The following is a 13,492-nucleotide window of genomic DNA, read 5'->3' on the forward strand; positions in this document are numbered from 1 at the left end:
GCTCATTATTTGGTATCACACTGACACTAAGGCATGGAAGTTCTGTAAAAAGAAGGCAGAAGGAACCGTTCCAAGTAAAAAAATGTACTCAGTCCTACACAAAGATTAAAATAGAGCTTTTATTGATGGAATAACAAAAGTGCTTTTCTTAAATATTTTTCAAAATACATTTATACAACTTACAATAATATATCCAAAATAACTGTATATACAAAACATTACCTTGTTTTATGTATGTGCTTTTTTTTTCTGAAAATTACAAAGCAACTTTTTGGCAAAGTTCAACCTTAAGAGGTGATAGTTTTGAAGGTTGGATTAAGAAAATAGAACCTGAGGGAAAGTGACACTTAAGTCCATGACAAGCAAGGAGTTCTCCATTTAAATAAAAATGTTTTCGTGATTTTTCACATTACAAAAATAACAGAAATGAAGAAAAAAGATGATGGATACTTTTCTCATCATTTTATAGAGCAGCTTCTCATTCTTTCCGATACAGAACTTTAGGTAAGAGTGCATGTCAAAAATGAATGCAAGTAAGGACAGCAGTGCCCTGCTGTGGCTTTCTCTTGTGTGCAGTTCCTTAGCTGCTGTTGATATGGTTGACCTGATTGGATCTGCGATGGATTTCTTCCAGAAAACTCTCTAGCTGTTCTATCAACATTCGTTTTTTAAACCTGCATTTAAAACAAAGCATAATGAATACACATGCTAGTAAACAAAACATCGTTCCCAAACTTTTACTGAACCCTGGAATCTTAAGTGATTATTTTAGGTACAGTGCATGATGACATTACATATACTGCTGTCTCCTCAAGTTCTGTTAAGCTACTAACATTAAGCTTCTAACTTGCTTTCAATTTAGTCAGAGAATATCAAACTAGGGTTACTAGAGTCTATTCTAGTATGTTGTTGATCATCACTCAGCCTTTGGAAAGTCAGGAGAAATTCTTAAGTGTTTGCTATTTCCATCAGTAAACTTCTCAAGTACAGATATAAAATATATGCCAAAACAACTACAACCCTAAAGCTAGCAACAGCTTTTAGGGATTATTTGCATGCCTTCACAGTGCATTCACAAAAGCCAAGTGATTTTGGTACTGGTGGAGAAATAGCCATTAGACGCTGCAAAGCAGATATAAAGAAAATACAAATGAAAGTTTGAGAAACTAAGGAAAATACAGATTTAATCCATACCTGGAGTCTCTGCACTTCTATTCCTTATTGACTACAGAAATTTGGACAGCAGACCATTTTGTCTCCTTTGCTTGAGCCCACTGCAGCATTACTGTCCATCGCTGTTTCCAGCAAACCCTAACCCCTGCAACGTTTCTGCATCTGAGAAGCACTTCTGACTGACACTTTGGCAGCTGTACACATACTCTGTGATAAGCAGCAATGAAAAGATCACACTTTCTCAACTCAACACTTTTCTGAACTGTACTCAAGAGTTCAGTCCTGTGATCTTATTGTCCTATGATCCCAGCCAGGCCTCCCAGTCCATGCTCACGGCTCACTTACTGTAAGTCTCAGTAACACCAAACAAATCCCACACCAAGTACTGATTCCCCTCCATCCTTCACTACTTTTTACATACCTGATCCCTGCTTGTTGAAAAGTACCAGCCTGGAAAATAAGTATCTACTCCTTTTCATTTGCTCTAATAAAAGCCAAATGACTTAAGCTAATAACAAAGTGTTTTACTACAATACATCCTAGTGAAAATTCAACATGCTTATATTCTGTGAGTAATGTTACTTTTCAGAATACCGTTAAGTACATTTGAAGCAGGATACATTTCTTAGAAAATTAAAGCCTAGTGAAAGGTAGGAAAAATATATTAACTGCTATCACAATAAATCAAACGCCCGTGCTAACAGTACAGTCGCTATGTCCAGTCCCACAGTACATCTCACAAGCTTCTCTTCCAAATGCTGAACACCACAGGAACAAGTTTTCAAGGCAAAAGAATTTTTCACCATAGCAAATGACACTAATTAATACAATTAAACATTGACTCTTACTGATTTAACTGTCCAACCTGCTAAGAAAATCAGTACTCCTAGTAAAACTTCCTAGAGTAGTTGTAGCTATTGATCACTAAGGTTCATTACTATTTCAAAATTGTTTGCATTCATTCTTTATAGCGTTTTTATCACAAGTTGGTATTTCTTAGCATTTTGTCTAGGTATACACTTCGCGCTTTGTTATGTAATTAATAGTTCAAAGCTCTCAGTTTGTAGAATAAATAAAAAGGAATTGAATTTCTCATACCGAGAATTGTCAATTTGAAGAATTTTGATTCATGTTTTCTTGTCAGCTTGTGCTCTAGACTATTGGGCAAGGTGCTAGATAGTCTTATCTAGGCTCCCTTTTCTCACAAAAGGTTGAAACTATTTTTCGAAGTCCTTTTGAACCTAGGCTGTTTTATGATTCTATGTTTTTATTTAGCAGAAAGTAAAAAAAAAAACTTGTTCTTTCTGGTAGGGCCATAAATGGCTTGGTATGCCAACTCCAGAAATATTGAAGACCTCTCTAGCCAACTTTTTCCACCACCATTTACAAAAAACTGTTGGCTATGTTGACAGACAGGATTTAGTTCTGGTGCATCCAACAGCAATATTCCCTACAAAGTTTGGCAGTAGTTGAAAGAGTCAGCTCAAGATAACTAGAATACAGAAGCAGTGCAACAGAAGTAAGAATTACAGAATCACAGAATCATCTAGGTTGGAAGAGACCTCCAAAATCACCAAGTCCAACCTCTGACCTAACACTAACAAGTCCTCCACTAAACCATATCACTAAGCTCTACATCTAAACGTCTCTTAAAGACCTCCAGGGATGGTGACTCAACCACTTCCCTGGGCAGCCCATTCCAATGCCTAACAACCCTTTCAGTAAAGAAGTTCTTCCTCATATCCAACCTGAACCTTCCCTGGCACAACTTTAGCCCATTCCCCCTCGTCCTGTCACCAGGCACGTGGGAGAATAGACCAACCCCCACCTTGCTACAGCCTCCTTTAAGGTACCTGTAGAGAGTGATAAGGTCGCCCCTGAGCCTCCTCTTCTCCAGGCTGAACAATCCCAGCTCCCTCAGCCGCTCCTCGTAAGACTTGTTCTCCAGACCCCTCACCAGCTTCATTGCCCTTCTCTGGACTCTCTCGAGCACATCCATGTCCTTCTTGTAGCGAGGGGCCCAAAACTGAACACAGTACTTGAGGTGCGGCCTCACCAGAGCCAAGTACAGGGGGACAATCACTCCCCTAGACCTGCTGGCCACACTGCTTCTTATACAAGCCAGGATGCTGTTGGCCTTCTTGGCCACCTGAGCACACTGCTGGCTCATATTCCGCCGACTACCAACCAGTACTCCCAGGCCCTTCTCTGCCAGGCAGCTTTCCAACCACTCATCTCCCAGCCTGTAGCGCTGCTTGGGGTTGTTGTGCCCCAGGTGCTGGACCAGGCACTTGGCCTTGCTGAACTTCATACAGTTGACCTCAGCCCATCGCTCCAGCCTATCCAGATCCTCCTGCAGAGCCTTCCTACCCTCGAGCAGATCGACACACGCACCTAACTTGGTGTCATCTGCAAACTTACTGAGGGTGCACTCGATCCCCTCATCCAGATCATTGATAAAGATATTAAAGAGGACCGGCCCCAGCACTGAGCCCTGGGGGACGCCACTAGTGACCGGCCTCCAACTGGATTTGACTCCATTCACCACAACTCTCTGAGCCCAGCTACCCAGCCAGTTTCCAACGAAGCATACGCCAGTCCAAGCCAAGAGCAGCTAGTTTTTTGAGGAGAATGTTGCGGGAAACGGTGTCAAAAGCCTTACTGAAATCAAGGTAGACCACATCCACAGCCTTTCCCTCATCCACTAAGTGTTTCACTTGGTCATAGAAGGAGATCAGGTTCGTCAAGCAGGACCTGCCTTTCATAAACCCATGCTGACTGGGCCTGATCTCAAGAGCCACATTTAGGGGCACAAATATTCCAAACCCAGTAATGACTGCCACAGACCACAGGAGCAATAATATTGTATTGATTTGCTGAGATAGTGAGGAAGTATGTACAATCTACAGGCTAAGGAACAACTTTGACAGGTGATAAAATATTAAAGACAGATCAAGCAAAAGCATGATAATAAAAATTGTTGCTATAGGGAGAGCATGACCTATCTGACCAACTGTGCTGGCAGTAGAAGGCTAGAAGAGCCGTATGAATGTCCTATGGTCAGCGTACCTTTACCTCTCAGCATGGTTTTATGTTAAAATCACTTTGATTTTTTATTTCATCATAAAATTTGATCAATAATGCCATAGGAAAAAAGCTGACTTCTACAAAAACATAGAAAATCAACTATTCACTGAAGTAAACCTTAAAGTTATATTTACAGTTGAAAAGATGTTGGAATTTCTTTTAAATCTAAGTCTTGGTTCCAGTCAGCATTACGTTTCTTTTCCTTTCTCTGAGTGGTCACGTAGTAGGCTAGGCAAGTAGTCTGAAGATGATGTAAGAACAAGTGTCACTGGATTAACAACATTTTAAAACCCCAGCAAACCCTACCTCTGTCTGAGGCTGTGGAAATAGGACTTATTTCTGAAGGAAATAAATCTGAAGAGCAAACGTTTATGGAGCAAACCTGAATCTCAAAACTATTTTTAGGACAGGATTTTGAATTGATGCAGAATAGTGAATTTAAACTGTTTCAGAAAGCTTAGTTCTCAATAAAATGCAGTACCTCCAGTTCTTCAAATTAGCAGTATACCCATATTTGAGCTCTAGAAGTTGACTGATTTTCTAATTAATTACCATTGTGCACCTATTTTTATTGTGACTTAGCAGTTAAAGCTAAGCTAAAACTGAAGATGTAATGTGAGGCAAAAAGTTGAGCTTGAGCAAAACAACACATCAGGAAGCTTACCTATCTCTGTCCCCCCCCCCCCCCCCCGAAATTACTTGCAATGCAAAGCTCTGTGTGGGAAATTTCAAACAAGCAACTGCATGGCTGTCGAGCAGCTACGAACAGCAGTACACGATGGTGTCATTTTATAGGATTAATACAATTCAGTGACCTACCTTGAAGCTTCTTTAATAACATTTTGCAAAAATATCAGACGGGTTTGTAAGCTTCCTTGTACGTGTTTCAGTAAAAAGAAGATTCTTTCATACTCTTGAAAAGATAAGAGCAAAAACAGTTTAAGAGATACCAGACAGATATCTGTTGCAACGTTTTGCTTCATGTGAGCGAAATTCAACATATTTCATTCAGCTTTCATAACCTTTTAGGATATATCACGTAACAACCAGGCTCATAACAACATACTGCTTTATCAATATTAACATTAGCAAATGTAGGATAGTGGGAGTTCAGGATATTACTGGAGCACCTAACGTGCTAATTCTAATACCAACAATATAAAAACCATGACTTCCATAAACACTGATATAGAAAGATACCGCAATGTTTTAATCACTCATCCACACAGTTTTTAATCAATGTTTTAAAACCAATTTTTAACTTTAAATTTGTCTTGTGATTTAGCATTTTTCTAAAATAGTGATCTAATATTAATTCTTTGTCTAGCTCTCAGGTCAATCATCTGATGAAGATATTTGGTATACTTACTCCTTCCTGGTTTTCGGATTTCTTTCATAATTTGTGCTCTTAGCTCTATATTAATCTCTCTGGAACTTCTGCAGTGCACTGCTTTTTTCCCTTTACTGGGTGAAGACATTGGCAAGTTTTCTTCAGTACTTTGTTCTTTACTATCCAATTCATCATGATTCTCCAAAAATCCATCAACGTTCAAGTTATTCCCTAAATGTTCGTGGCCTACATCATCTGTATGAGCTGCTGGTCGATCCAATGAATTGAATGGAGAAGAGGACATTGAGAACTCTGAATCCATGGTATTTGGGAAAACATCCGATGAAAGTGGGTCTGTAACATGATTCTCCACCACATCATCCATTGCAATCTCATTATTAGTTTCTGACGCTAAAAAAAAACACACAGATTACACTTGCAAGTTTTGCATTCTCTATGATCTGATAGAGGCCAGCGAGCCTATTGAGTATTGATTAAATTCTTGGAAAGCTATGCTCCAGCTTGTATAGTCTATCATATATGCTATAGTCTATCATACGTGCCAGAGACATGAAAATGTTTGTGGGTTATAACAGTAAGCACGTCAGTTTATCTCCTGGCAATTAATGGCTTAGATCACAGATGTACTCTTCACATGAAAAGGAAAATCACTACGTGTACTATCAAAAGAGAAAAAACCTGTAAAATGTACTTGTGACATGTTGCTCTTTTCCTATTAAAGTGAACCGACAAATTTACTGTAGTGCTGAACGCTGTCGCACAGCAACTCAACTCCACACTAAAGGAATTGAATTCACCCCACTGCAGTGAAATTGAAAATAACTTAAAGCAGTGATACTTTTGAAGCATCTGAATTCCCAGGAAGAGGAAGAACATTCTCCTGTTTACACTGTCTCCTCATTTAATTCAGGAAATTCATTGTTTATACTGGAAAGTTCCTATGAGAGAGACTTCTGTTTGAAGGGCTACATTAGCTCTTTGCAATTAGTCCCTGATGCACACTTAAAACACTTCATTTTCAAAAATTGCCGTATTTGGGAAATCAGCCAATGGTACTCTCACATAAACAAGTTTTTTTGCATAAATAAAAACTGAACTCTCTAAAAACAAAAATTCACTTACTTTTGTGAATAGGAATGGGTTTAACAAGGTCAGGCTGTGCTTGTGTGGTTGGTATTGGTGGCCCTTTTCCTCCAATGTGGTTATTCACAACTGGAGGAGTTTGTGGTCGACCTCTGAGCAGGGGTGACATACACCGACGTCTTTTTGGAATCCCTTGCATATTTGGTTCTCCCGGTCTTTTATGTTTATTTTGAGGTCCTGATACAAATTCATCTGCTTCATCTATCATCATTCCCTGCATTGAATGGGTAGAATAAACTTTAAACCAGAAACACATAATATAAAACATAGTGAAAGCTTTGATGTTATAACCATGTTTACCATGTATATGGCAATGTACAACATGCCATCATGTATTGACTTCTTAAGTGTCAACCAAAATAACAGGAGAAAAAAAGATAAGAGGGCTGTAAAACTTCTTTTTCATAATTGCAGAATGAAAAAAAATATTTAAGGGAAAATATTTAAATTATATTCATGATTTACTGAAGTCCAAGACAGATTTAGATTTGGAGGAGAGGGAAAGTCCATGCTCTCCAAGATATTTCATTTGTGCAACAGTTCAAAGGCACAACACTGGTTTCTAATAAAGACTGTCCTCCATACAGTAATGTTGATGTAAAAACATCTGAGGAACTTTCTTATAGATAGTGCCTTTCCATATGCTTGGAAGCATTTTTCCTATACATGTTCTTTGAATGGCCCAATCAGCAGACACACAAGAGCACAATTTAAGAGCAGCATTATAGAAAAGTCACCTTTTTGTCCAATTTGAATGGATTGCCAAATGTATGGAGCCTTCGTGGTTGGTCAGGATCAAGCTCTCGGAGCGGAGAGGGTATTTGTTTTAGGTATTCCTGGTAGTTTCCCATTTGTGCTATAGGTACACTGTGAACTTGATCTGTTTTAATGGAATTGTTTATTAATATACAATACTGCCCACTTTACAAGAATTTAGTCTATATCCACTTAACTCCAATTTTCAGTCTTTTATCAAATGCATTAACAAAACAGATGTGCAAAACTCACCATTATTCTCACCTAACTGGTATTTATAGCATCATATTTTGAGTGTAGAAAGCTTGCTTAAACGAATCAGTATGTATCCTGAGTTTCATCATGACATGGAAATAGAAACAGTTGTCATGCATGGATTTCAGTTTTTCAGTGTCCCGAATTGATAAGACTTTAAAATCCATAGGACCTGAACAATTTTGATGAACTTAAAGCTGCCAAGCCTTTAGTCAAGCAGAATATACGCTACCAGAAACAGCAGGAAAAAAACCTAACATTTTTCATGTTGTTTAACCCCAAACAGCAACTTTGCTTTTCAAACAATATTAGCTCTGCCACTACTTAAGTCAGATTAACATCTGCAACCAAGTGAAAACATAACACACACTTTCACTTGCATTGCCCTTCCCATTTTCTCCACTTTTTTTTATCACCTATTTGTTAGATACCATAAAGTAGCACCTGAAGACACAGCAGAAAGAGAAAGGAGTAAGGAGTAAGTCTGACTAGAGTAAGGAATAAGTTGGACTACTGAACTATCCACTGTTGGCTTAAAGGGCAAAAGAATCACACTGGTAGCACCCAGTAAGCCAGCTCGCCTTTCCACTGTTCACAATGCGCTTATTGTATGGAGAAAGATCATAATGTTCAGAACTGTCCCATGAGTTTGTTTGGATTTATCATGAAGGTTGGGGAAAAAAGATGAACTACAAATCTTAAGCAAATGACCAAGTCTCCTCAGGATAGACTAAAGGAAAGACCTCAACTATCCTCAACTATTTTTCTTCCGTTAAGTTATTTAAGGAAAAAAAAAGGAGAATGTGGCAACAGACACCCTCTAAGTTTTCAAGAACTAATCTATTTTTTACAGTCTTCATTTTTTAGTACAAGCCATATCACAGGTAGGCAAAAAAAATGTTATCTAACCTTCATCTTGTCCTTTGAGGAACTTCCGAGTACTCTTCAGTAAATTAGATCTCATTCGTGTTAACTGATCCAAAAGATTTCTTCTAGGTATGTCATAAGCATTTCTAAAAGTCTGAGGTTTCAAATCCTGTGGTTTCAGCAAATAAAGTTTCAATCAATACAATGTATGAAACAATATCTAGCATTTCAATGGTAGTATATTGAAAATAACAACATTACACACAGTGGTGCTTACCTTATTCAGCAAAGCTATTTGGAACCCAGCATACTCCTTCATATTGAGGTCTAGAGGTCTATGAGGAATTTCCCCAGTAATCCCCTGTAGCAGATGTTGAAAATCGTTCCTATGTGCCATAGACAGGTTGTGTGATCTGCTTCTGACCTTAATTCCAGTCTCTTGCGCTACCTTTTTGCCTACAGAGCCAATGACTCTATCGGACTCTATTTTGGCCTTAATTTGAAATAAATAAATAAATAAAATTGACAATATGCTCTTAAAAGGATTAGTCAGACTTATTCATTTTAAATTCCTACCTAGAAGATTCAACAATGTGCTAATACACTATGACCATAACCAGGATGAGTGCTTAAGGAGTGCTTAATACATAACCACTTAATGTTTACTACAATTTCAAATATAGTGAACAGTTCGTGCCTAGTTCTTCTGCATATTTCTCCTCTGCTGCCCATTATGGTATCTAAGCACCAATATGCATGCAATGCTTTTATTTTCACAGAAAGCCATAATTTGACTAGTAATTCTCAGCGAATCTATCTGTGCTCAAACTTTCTTCTGCTATAAGAGCTAAACACTAACTCTCAAAAGATCAATTCTCCCACAACTATAGTTGTGATCTGTCATACAATGGTATCAACTTCCTAAACACTCAATACAGATAGTCATAACATTAAATAAGAAATATGAAATACATGATAGTGCCCAATCCCGTTTGACTAGACAGACCTAACCCCCCAATATTATGTTAGATTTGTACCAAAATTAAACATGTTCACAAATGCCAACTCTTTGGCAGAATACAACTGAACAATGAACTAAAAGTAATTTGGTAACACACCTGCCAATACTTCTTTTGCACTTTCACAAATTTATAGACTACTTAAAATCTGAATACATACCTAAGAATACTTGTCTCTACTGGCAGAATTTTTCATAAGTTAGAAAAGCTTTAAGAGCAGTTTGCTGTCTACATCACTGAACTTTAGAAATCTAAAAAATCTAAGTTGAGAGACTAGTTCACTTAGCAAAATACTGAGCAATGTGACCATGATTTTCTAGAATATACTCTAGACTTCAAGAAGCTTGCATCCTCCTTCAAATAACACTTTATAACAATGTTTTAAAAAAAAGTGTTTCCATAAATACTTGTTAGCTGAGTTAGAAGTACTTGCACTACTATTTCTTAGAGTTTCAAGCCTATTGCACTCTTTTATTCCTGAACAAGAAAGCTTAACATGCACAGTTCAACAAAATAAAAGCGGAGGTAGCAAGACTGAAATGCTTTAGCTGGTGCAGGGGACCACTAGTTAAAGATACCAGCATTACTCTAAACACAGTCAACAACTTCATAATTTTGAAAAGGTCACGTGCCACTTCTCTCTATCCTATTTGAGATTCTGAATTCTGTCAGTTTAGTTTATATTTACTGAACACTTTTCATTTCAAAAGACGCTTTCTGATTCAGATGTACCTAAGTATAAACCCCTATTTTCACAAAAATGCTAGAACAGCTTTACAATCTAAGGTAAGACAACATGTTTTCTTTTGGACAAAAGTATAATGCTGACTATACATGTAAAAATGTTCCTTAAATATAAAAAAATAATTTGTACCTCCATACCTATCTTTATAGTTCACTCTATAAAGTCTGTTTAAACGTTTTCCTTCAATTCACAAAACCAAAAAAATTTGCTAATTGCTTAGGGAAGGCATTAACTTGATCTTTCTGCTCTTTTCTCCTTCAAAGCCAAACCTTGAGTATTTTAAGATTATCCTGATATTACAAGTTTTTACTGCTCTTTTGCTTCAACATTACCTGCTGACTCAACTTTTTGAGATATGAAATGACACTGTAACTAAGTCCATATTCCACATTGTCAGCTATAAGGTTTGGTGCTCCCATCATTCTCACAGCTTTCTTCAAAGGCTGAAACATGGAATATATTGTAGAGTCATATTTAATTTTACAAGCGTTATATACATATTTCAACTAACTATATCCATTTCATATAGAACCTGAAGTCCTTAAATACAGAAAATAAAAGCTTTTCAGGGCAGGGTTTTGCTTATAAGCATCATTGTACATAAAAAATTTGCCATTCTCTCAAATGAATATATATTCTACTTGAAATAGGAAGAAAACACCTATAAGTGGAAAGATAACTATAGTCGCGTAATAAAATAGAAACATGAACACAGTAAGTCATCTTACCCCAAGATAATAAGGAGGCATTGTCTTCAAATAGCTTTCAAATGACTGCAGCCATTTTAACGTTGGCTTTGCCTTGTGCACTTTAAACAAGTCATCTGATGATTATAGAAAATAGAGACAAAATTAAATATGTCTATACATGTTTTTCTAACAGGAGAAATGCTCAAGAAAATGTTAATTCCTCAATGCTTGAATACACTGTTTTAACATATATGCAATTAAATATGAACAAGAGATTAAAGTTGCAGCCGAAAGATGGAACCTGATTATTTATCAAACTGAACTGACAATGAGACAGACTGGGGAAAATGGCTACTAAAACAGTAAAAAGAGGAAGACTACAACATATCTGAAAGAATGATGATTACATTATTCTTATACTTTGGGTGTGATCCAGTATCACTCAACTATTTATTACTGAAGTGAGCTAACAATATAATACATTGTTCAACATTCTAGATTTCTACAGGTGTGTGACTAATACTGTCATCATGTGGAGTAATCTGTTTGGATCAGATCAATTTTTCAGTTCTCTACTACTTCAGGATTTTATGAATTGGTATTTACCTAGCAGTGGAAGGAGGACTGGATAATTGTAAGGCATCACAAATAAATTCACACAATTCAGCGCTGTACTAGCTTTCAAGTAACCAAAAGGATGACCAAGCTCACTGTATTTTGCACTATTGCTCACATATACCTGCAATAAAACACATGTAAATCGAAAATATTGTGTTTAAATTTTACATCTTATTTTGATTCTAGAAGAAGTTCATGAAAAACAGCTTTCTATAAATAACTTCAATTAAGTGTGTATTCTACTTGCCTGCCAGCAGGTCTGAGGAGATTTTCTTTCCAGGATAAACTGGGTCAGTGGTGAAGGCTCTAACTCATATTTATCAAAAGGCAGTTTGTCAATGACCATTGGTTCACAGTCAGTGCAGGAGAATTTCACCACAGGATGAGATGTGCGGGGTGGCTAAATATAAACATTCTGCTGTTAATGAGTCTGCACAATGACTAAAGTTTAATCGTACTATGACAACTAAAGTAATACAGATTCTTTGAAAACAGACATACTTAAGGAGCCTATTCAATACAGGATTTATACTTATTGTTAATGAGCCCTAAATACTCAATTTATGGCATCAGCACTGTCTTAAAAACTGATGGTAGTTTTCTAAATACATACTAGTTATTTTACAAAGTCTAAAGCAGTAACATTTCTTGCATATACACAAACTTTACAAATGGAAATAAATCTGTGTGGACAAAAATAATCTTCAATGCTACCCTTTCATTGCCCACTTTTATTCACTGTAGAAGCAAGAACTGCACTTTCTCATTTGCTGACTTCCTCTCTTTAACAGCACATTTCCACCTGGGCAAATTTCACATTCAAAATTTTCAACCTGATTGAAAACAATTTATATAATATGAAAACAAGTTTTTACAAGAACTCACATTTCAACTACAACATTGAAAACCTATTTCAGTTCAGGCAGTTTAAATTATTTTCTTTTAACCAATCACAGGGAAAAGGCTGTGATTGATGAAAATATAGTTTAAGTATAAACTGATAATATTTGAAGTTTCTTTTGCTGAAAGCAAAAGAGCATTTTTTTAAATTAGGAAAATTGGAACTATATGCCTTCTGTTGAAGGGTTTTCAGAAGAGGAACTTAAGCTTTTAATACTTACCTTTAACCTCCTTCAAGCTCAATTGGGAAGCCTCCTTCCATTTAGTCTCTTTACAAACAAGCAACTAATACATAAGATGAGCTAGGGAAATGGGGTTTCTTGAACCTTCCTACCACCTCACCTTGAAAGTAGTTTTTCTACAAAGCTATAAGCTCTAGCCTCTTCCTTTTAGGATAAGCCACACAAACATTATCTGCCCACATAGCTGGTCTTGCCTTGAGTGTCTCCACTCTGAGGAAGGTGTACTGTCCAAGTGCACACAAAACAGGAGGCCAAACCAACTGAAGGAACTGCAATTCTCTTCAAAGAAGATGCCTCCAATAAATAGTTGTGGTGGAGTTTCTGACCAAGCCATGAAGCAGTTATACTAGGAATAAGAAGGCTGCAAAAGAAGTTGAATGCTAAGACTTGAGAAGTCCAACAAGTTTTGTCTGGACAGCAGAATTTTGGTTTTTTTTGGTTTTTTTTTTTTTAACCCCAACAGTGGGAGCAGCCATTTAAATGGTGTACCAACAGAATTATTAGCAGACTTTCACACACATTTAAGGAAGCCTTGATAGTACTGTCTACATTATATGGAACAGTTGTTAAAGTAGGACTGTTTTTGACAACTCCGCTGTGGAGCAGGGGACAAAAAAATAACTACAAATTGTTAAGTAGCAGATGTT

General features: G+C 37.0%; 1 protein-coding gene across 3 annotated transcripts in view; it reads right to left on the reverse strand.

Moving 5' to 3' along the window:
• Positions 1-105: 105 nt before the first annotated feature.
• The window catches only part of INTS6 (integrator complex subunit 6), a 44,212-nt gene continuing 30,825 nt past the window's right edge, over positions 106-13,492 (reverse strand). For 2 of the 3 annotated variants that reach the window (XM_083828486.1, XM_083828485.1), the window contains 11 exons: positions 11,951-12,103; positions 11,692-11,824; positions 11,125-11,219; positions 10,729-10,839; positions 8,910-9,125; positions 8,675-8,801; positions 7,492-7,634; positions 6,734-6,968; positions 5,630-6,001; positions 5,080-5,173; positions 106-674 (listed from right to left, as the gene is read on the reverse strand). In XM_083828486.1, the coding sequence (XP_083684612.1) occupies positions 581-674; positions 5,080-5,173; positions 5,630-6,001; positions 6,734-6,968; positions 7,492-7,634; positions 8,675-8,801; positions 8,910-9,125; positions 10,729-10,839; positions 11,125-11,219; positions 11,692-11,824; positions 11,951-12,103 (1,773 nt within the window). In that variant the 3' untranslated portion in view covers positions 106-580. The remainder of the gene's footprint in view (positions 675-5,079; positions 5,174-5,629; positions 6,002-6,733; positions 6,969-7,491; positions 7,635-8,674; positions 8,802-8,909; positions 9,126-10,728; positions 10,840-11,124; positions 11,220-11,691; positions 11,825-11,950; positions 12,104-13,492) is intronic. The other variant, XM_083828487.1, reaches the window with a different exon arrangement.

The sequence above is a fragment of the Anser anser genome, assembly GCF_964211835.1.
Source record: "Anser anser genome assembly, chromosome: 1".
Lineage (NCBI taxonomy): Eukaryota > Metazoa > Chordata > Aves > Anseriformes > Anatidae > Anser > Anser anser.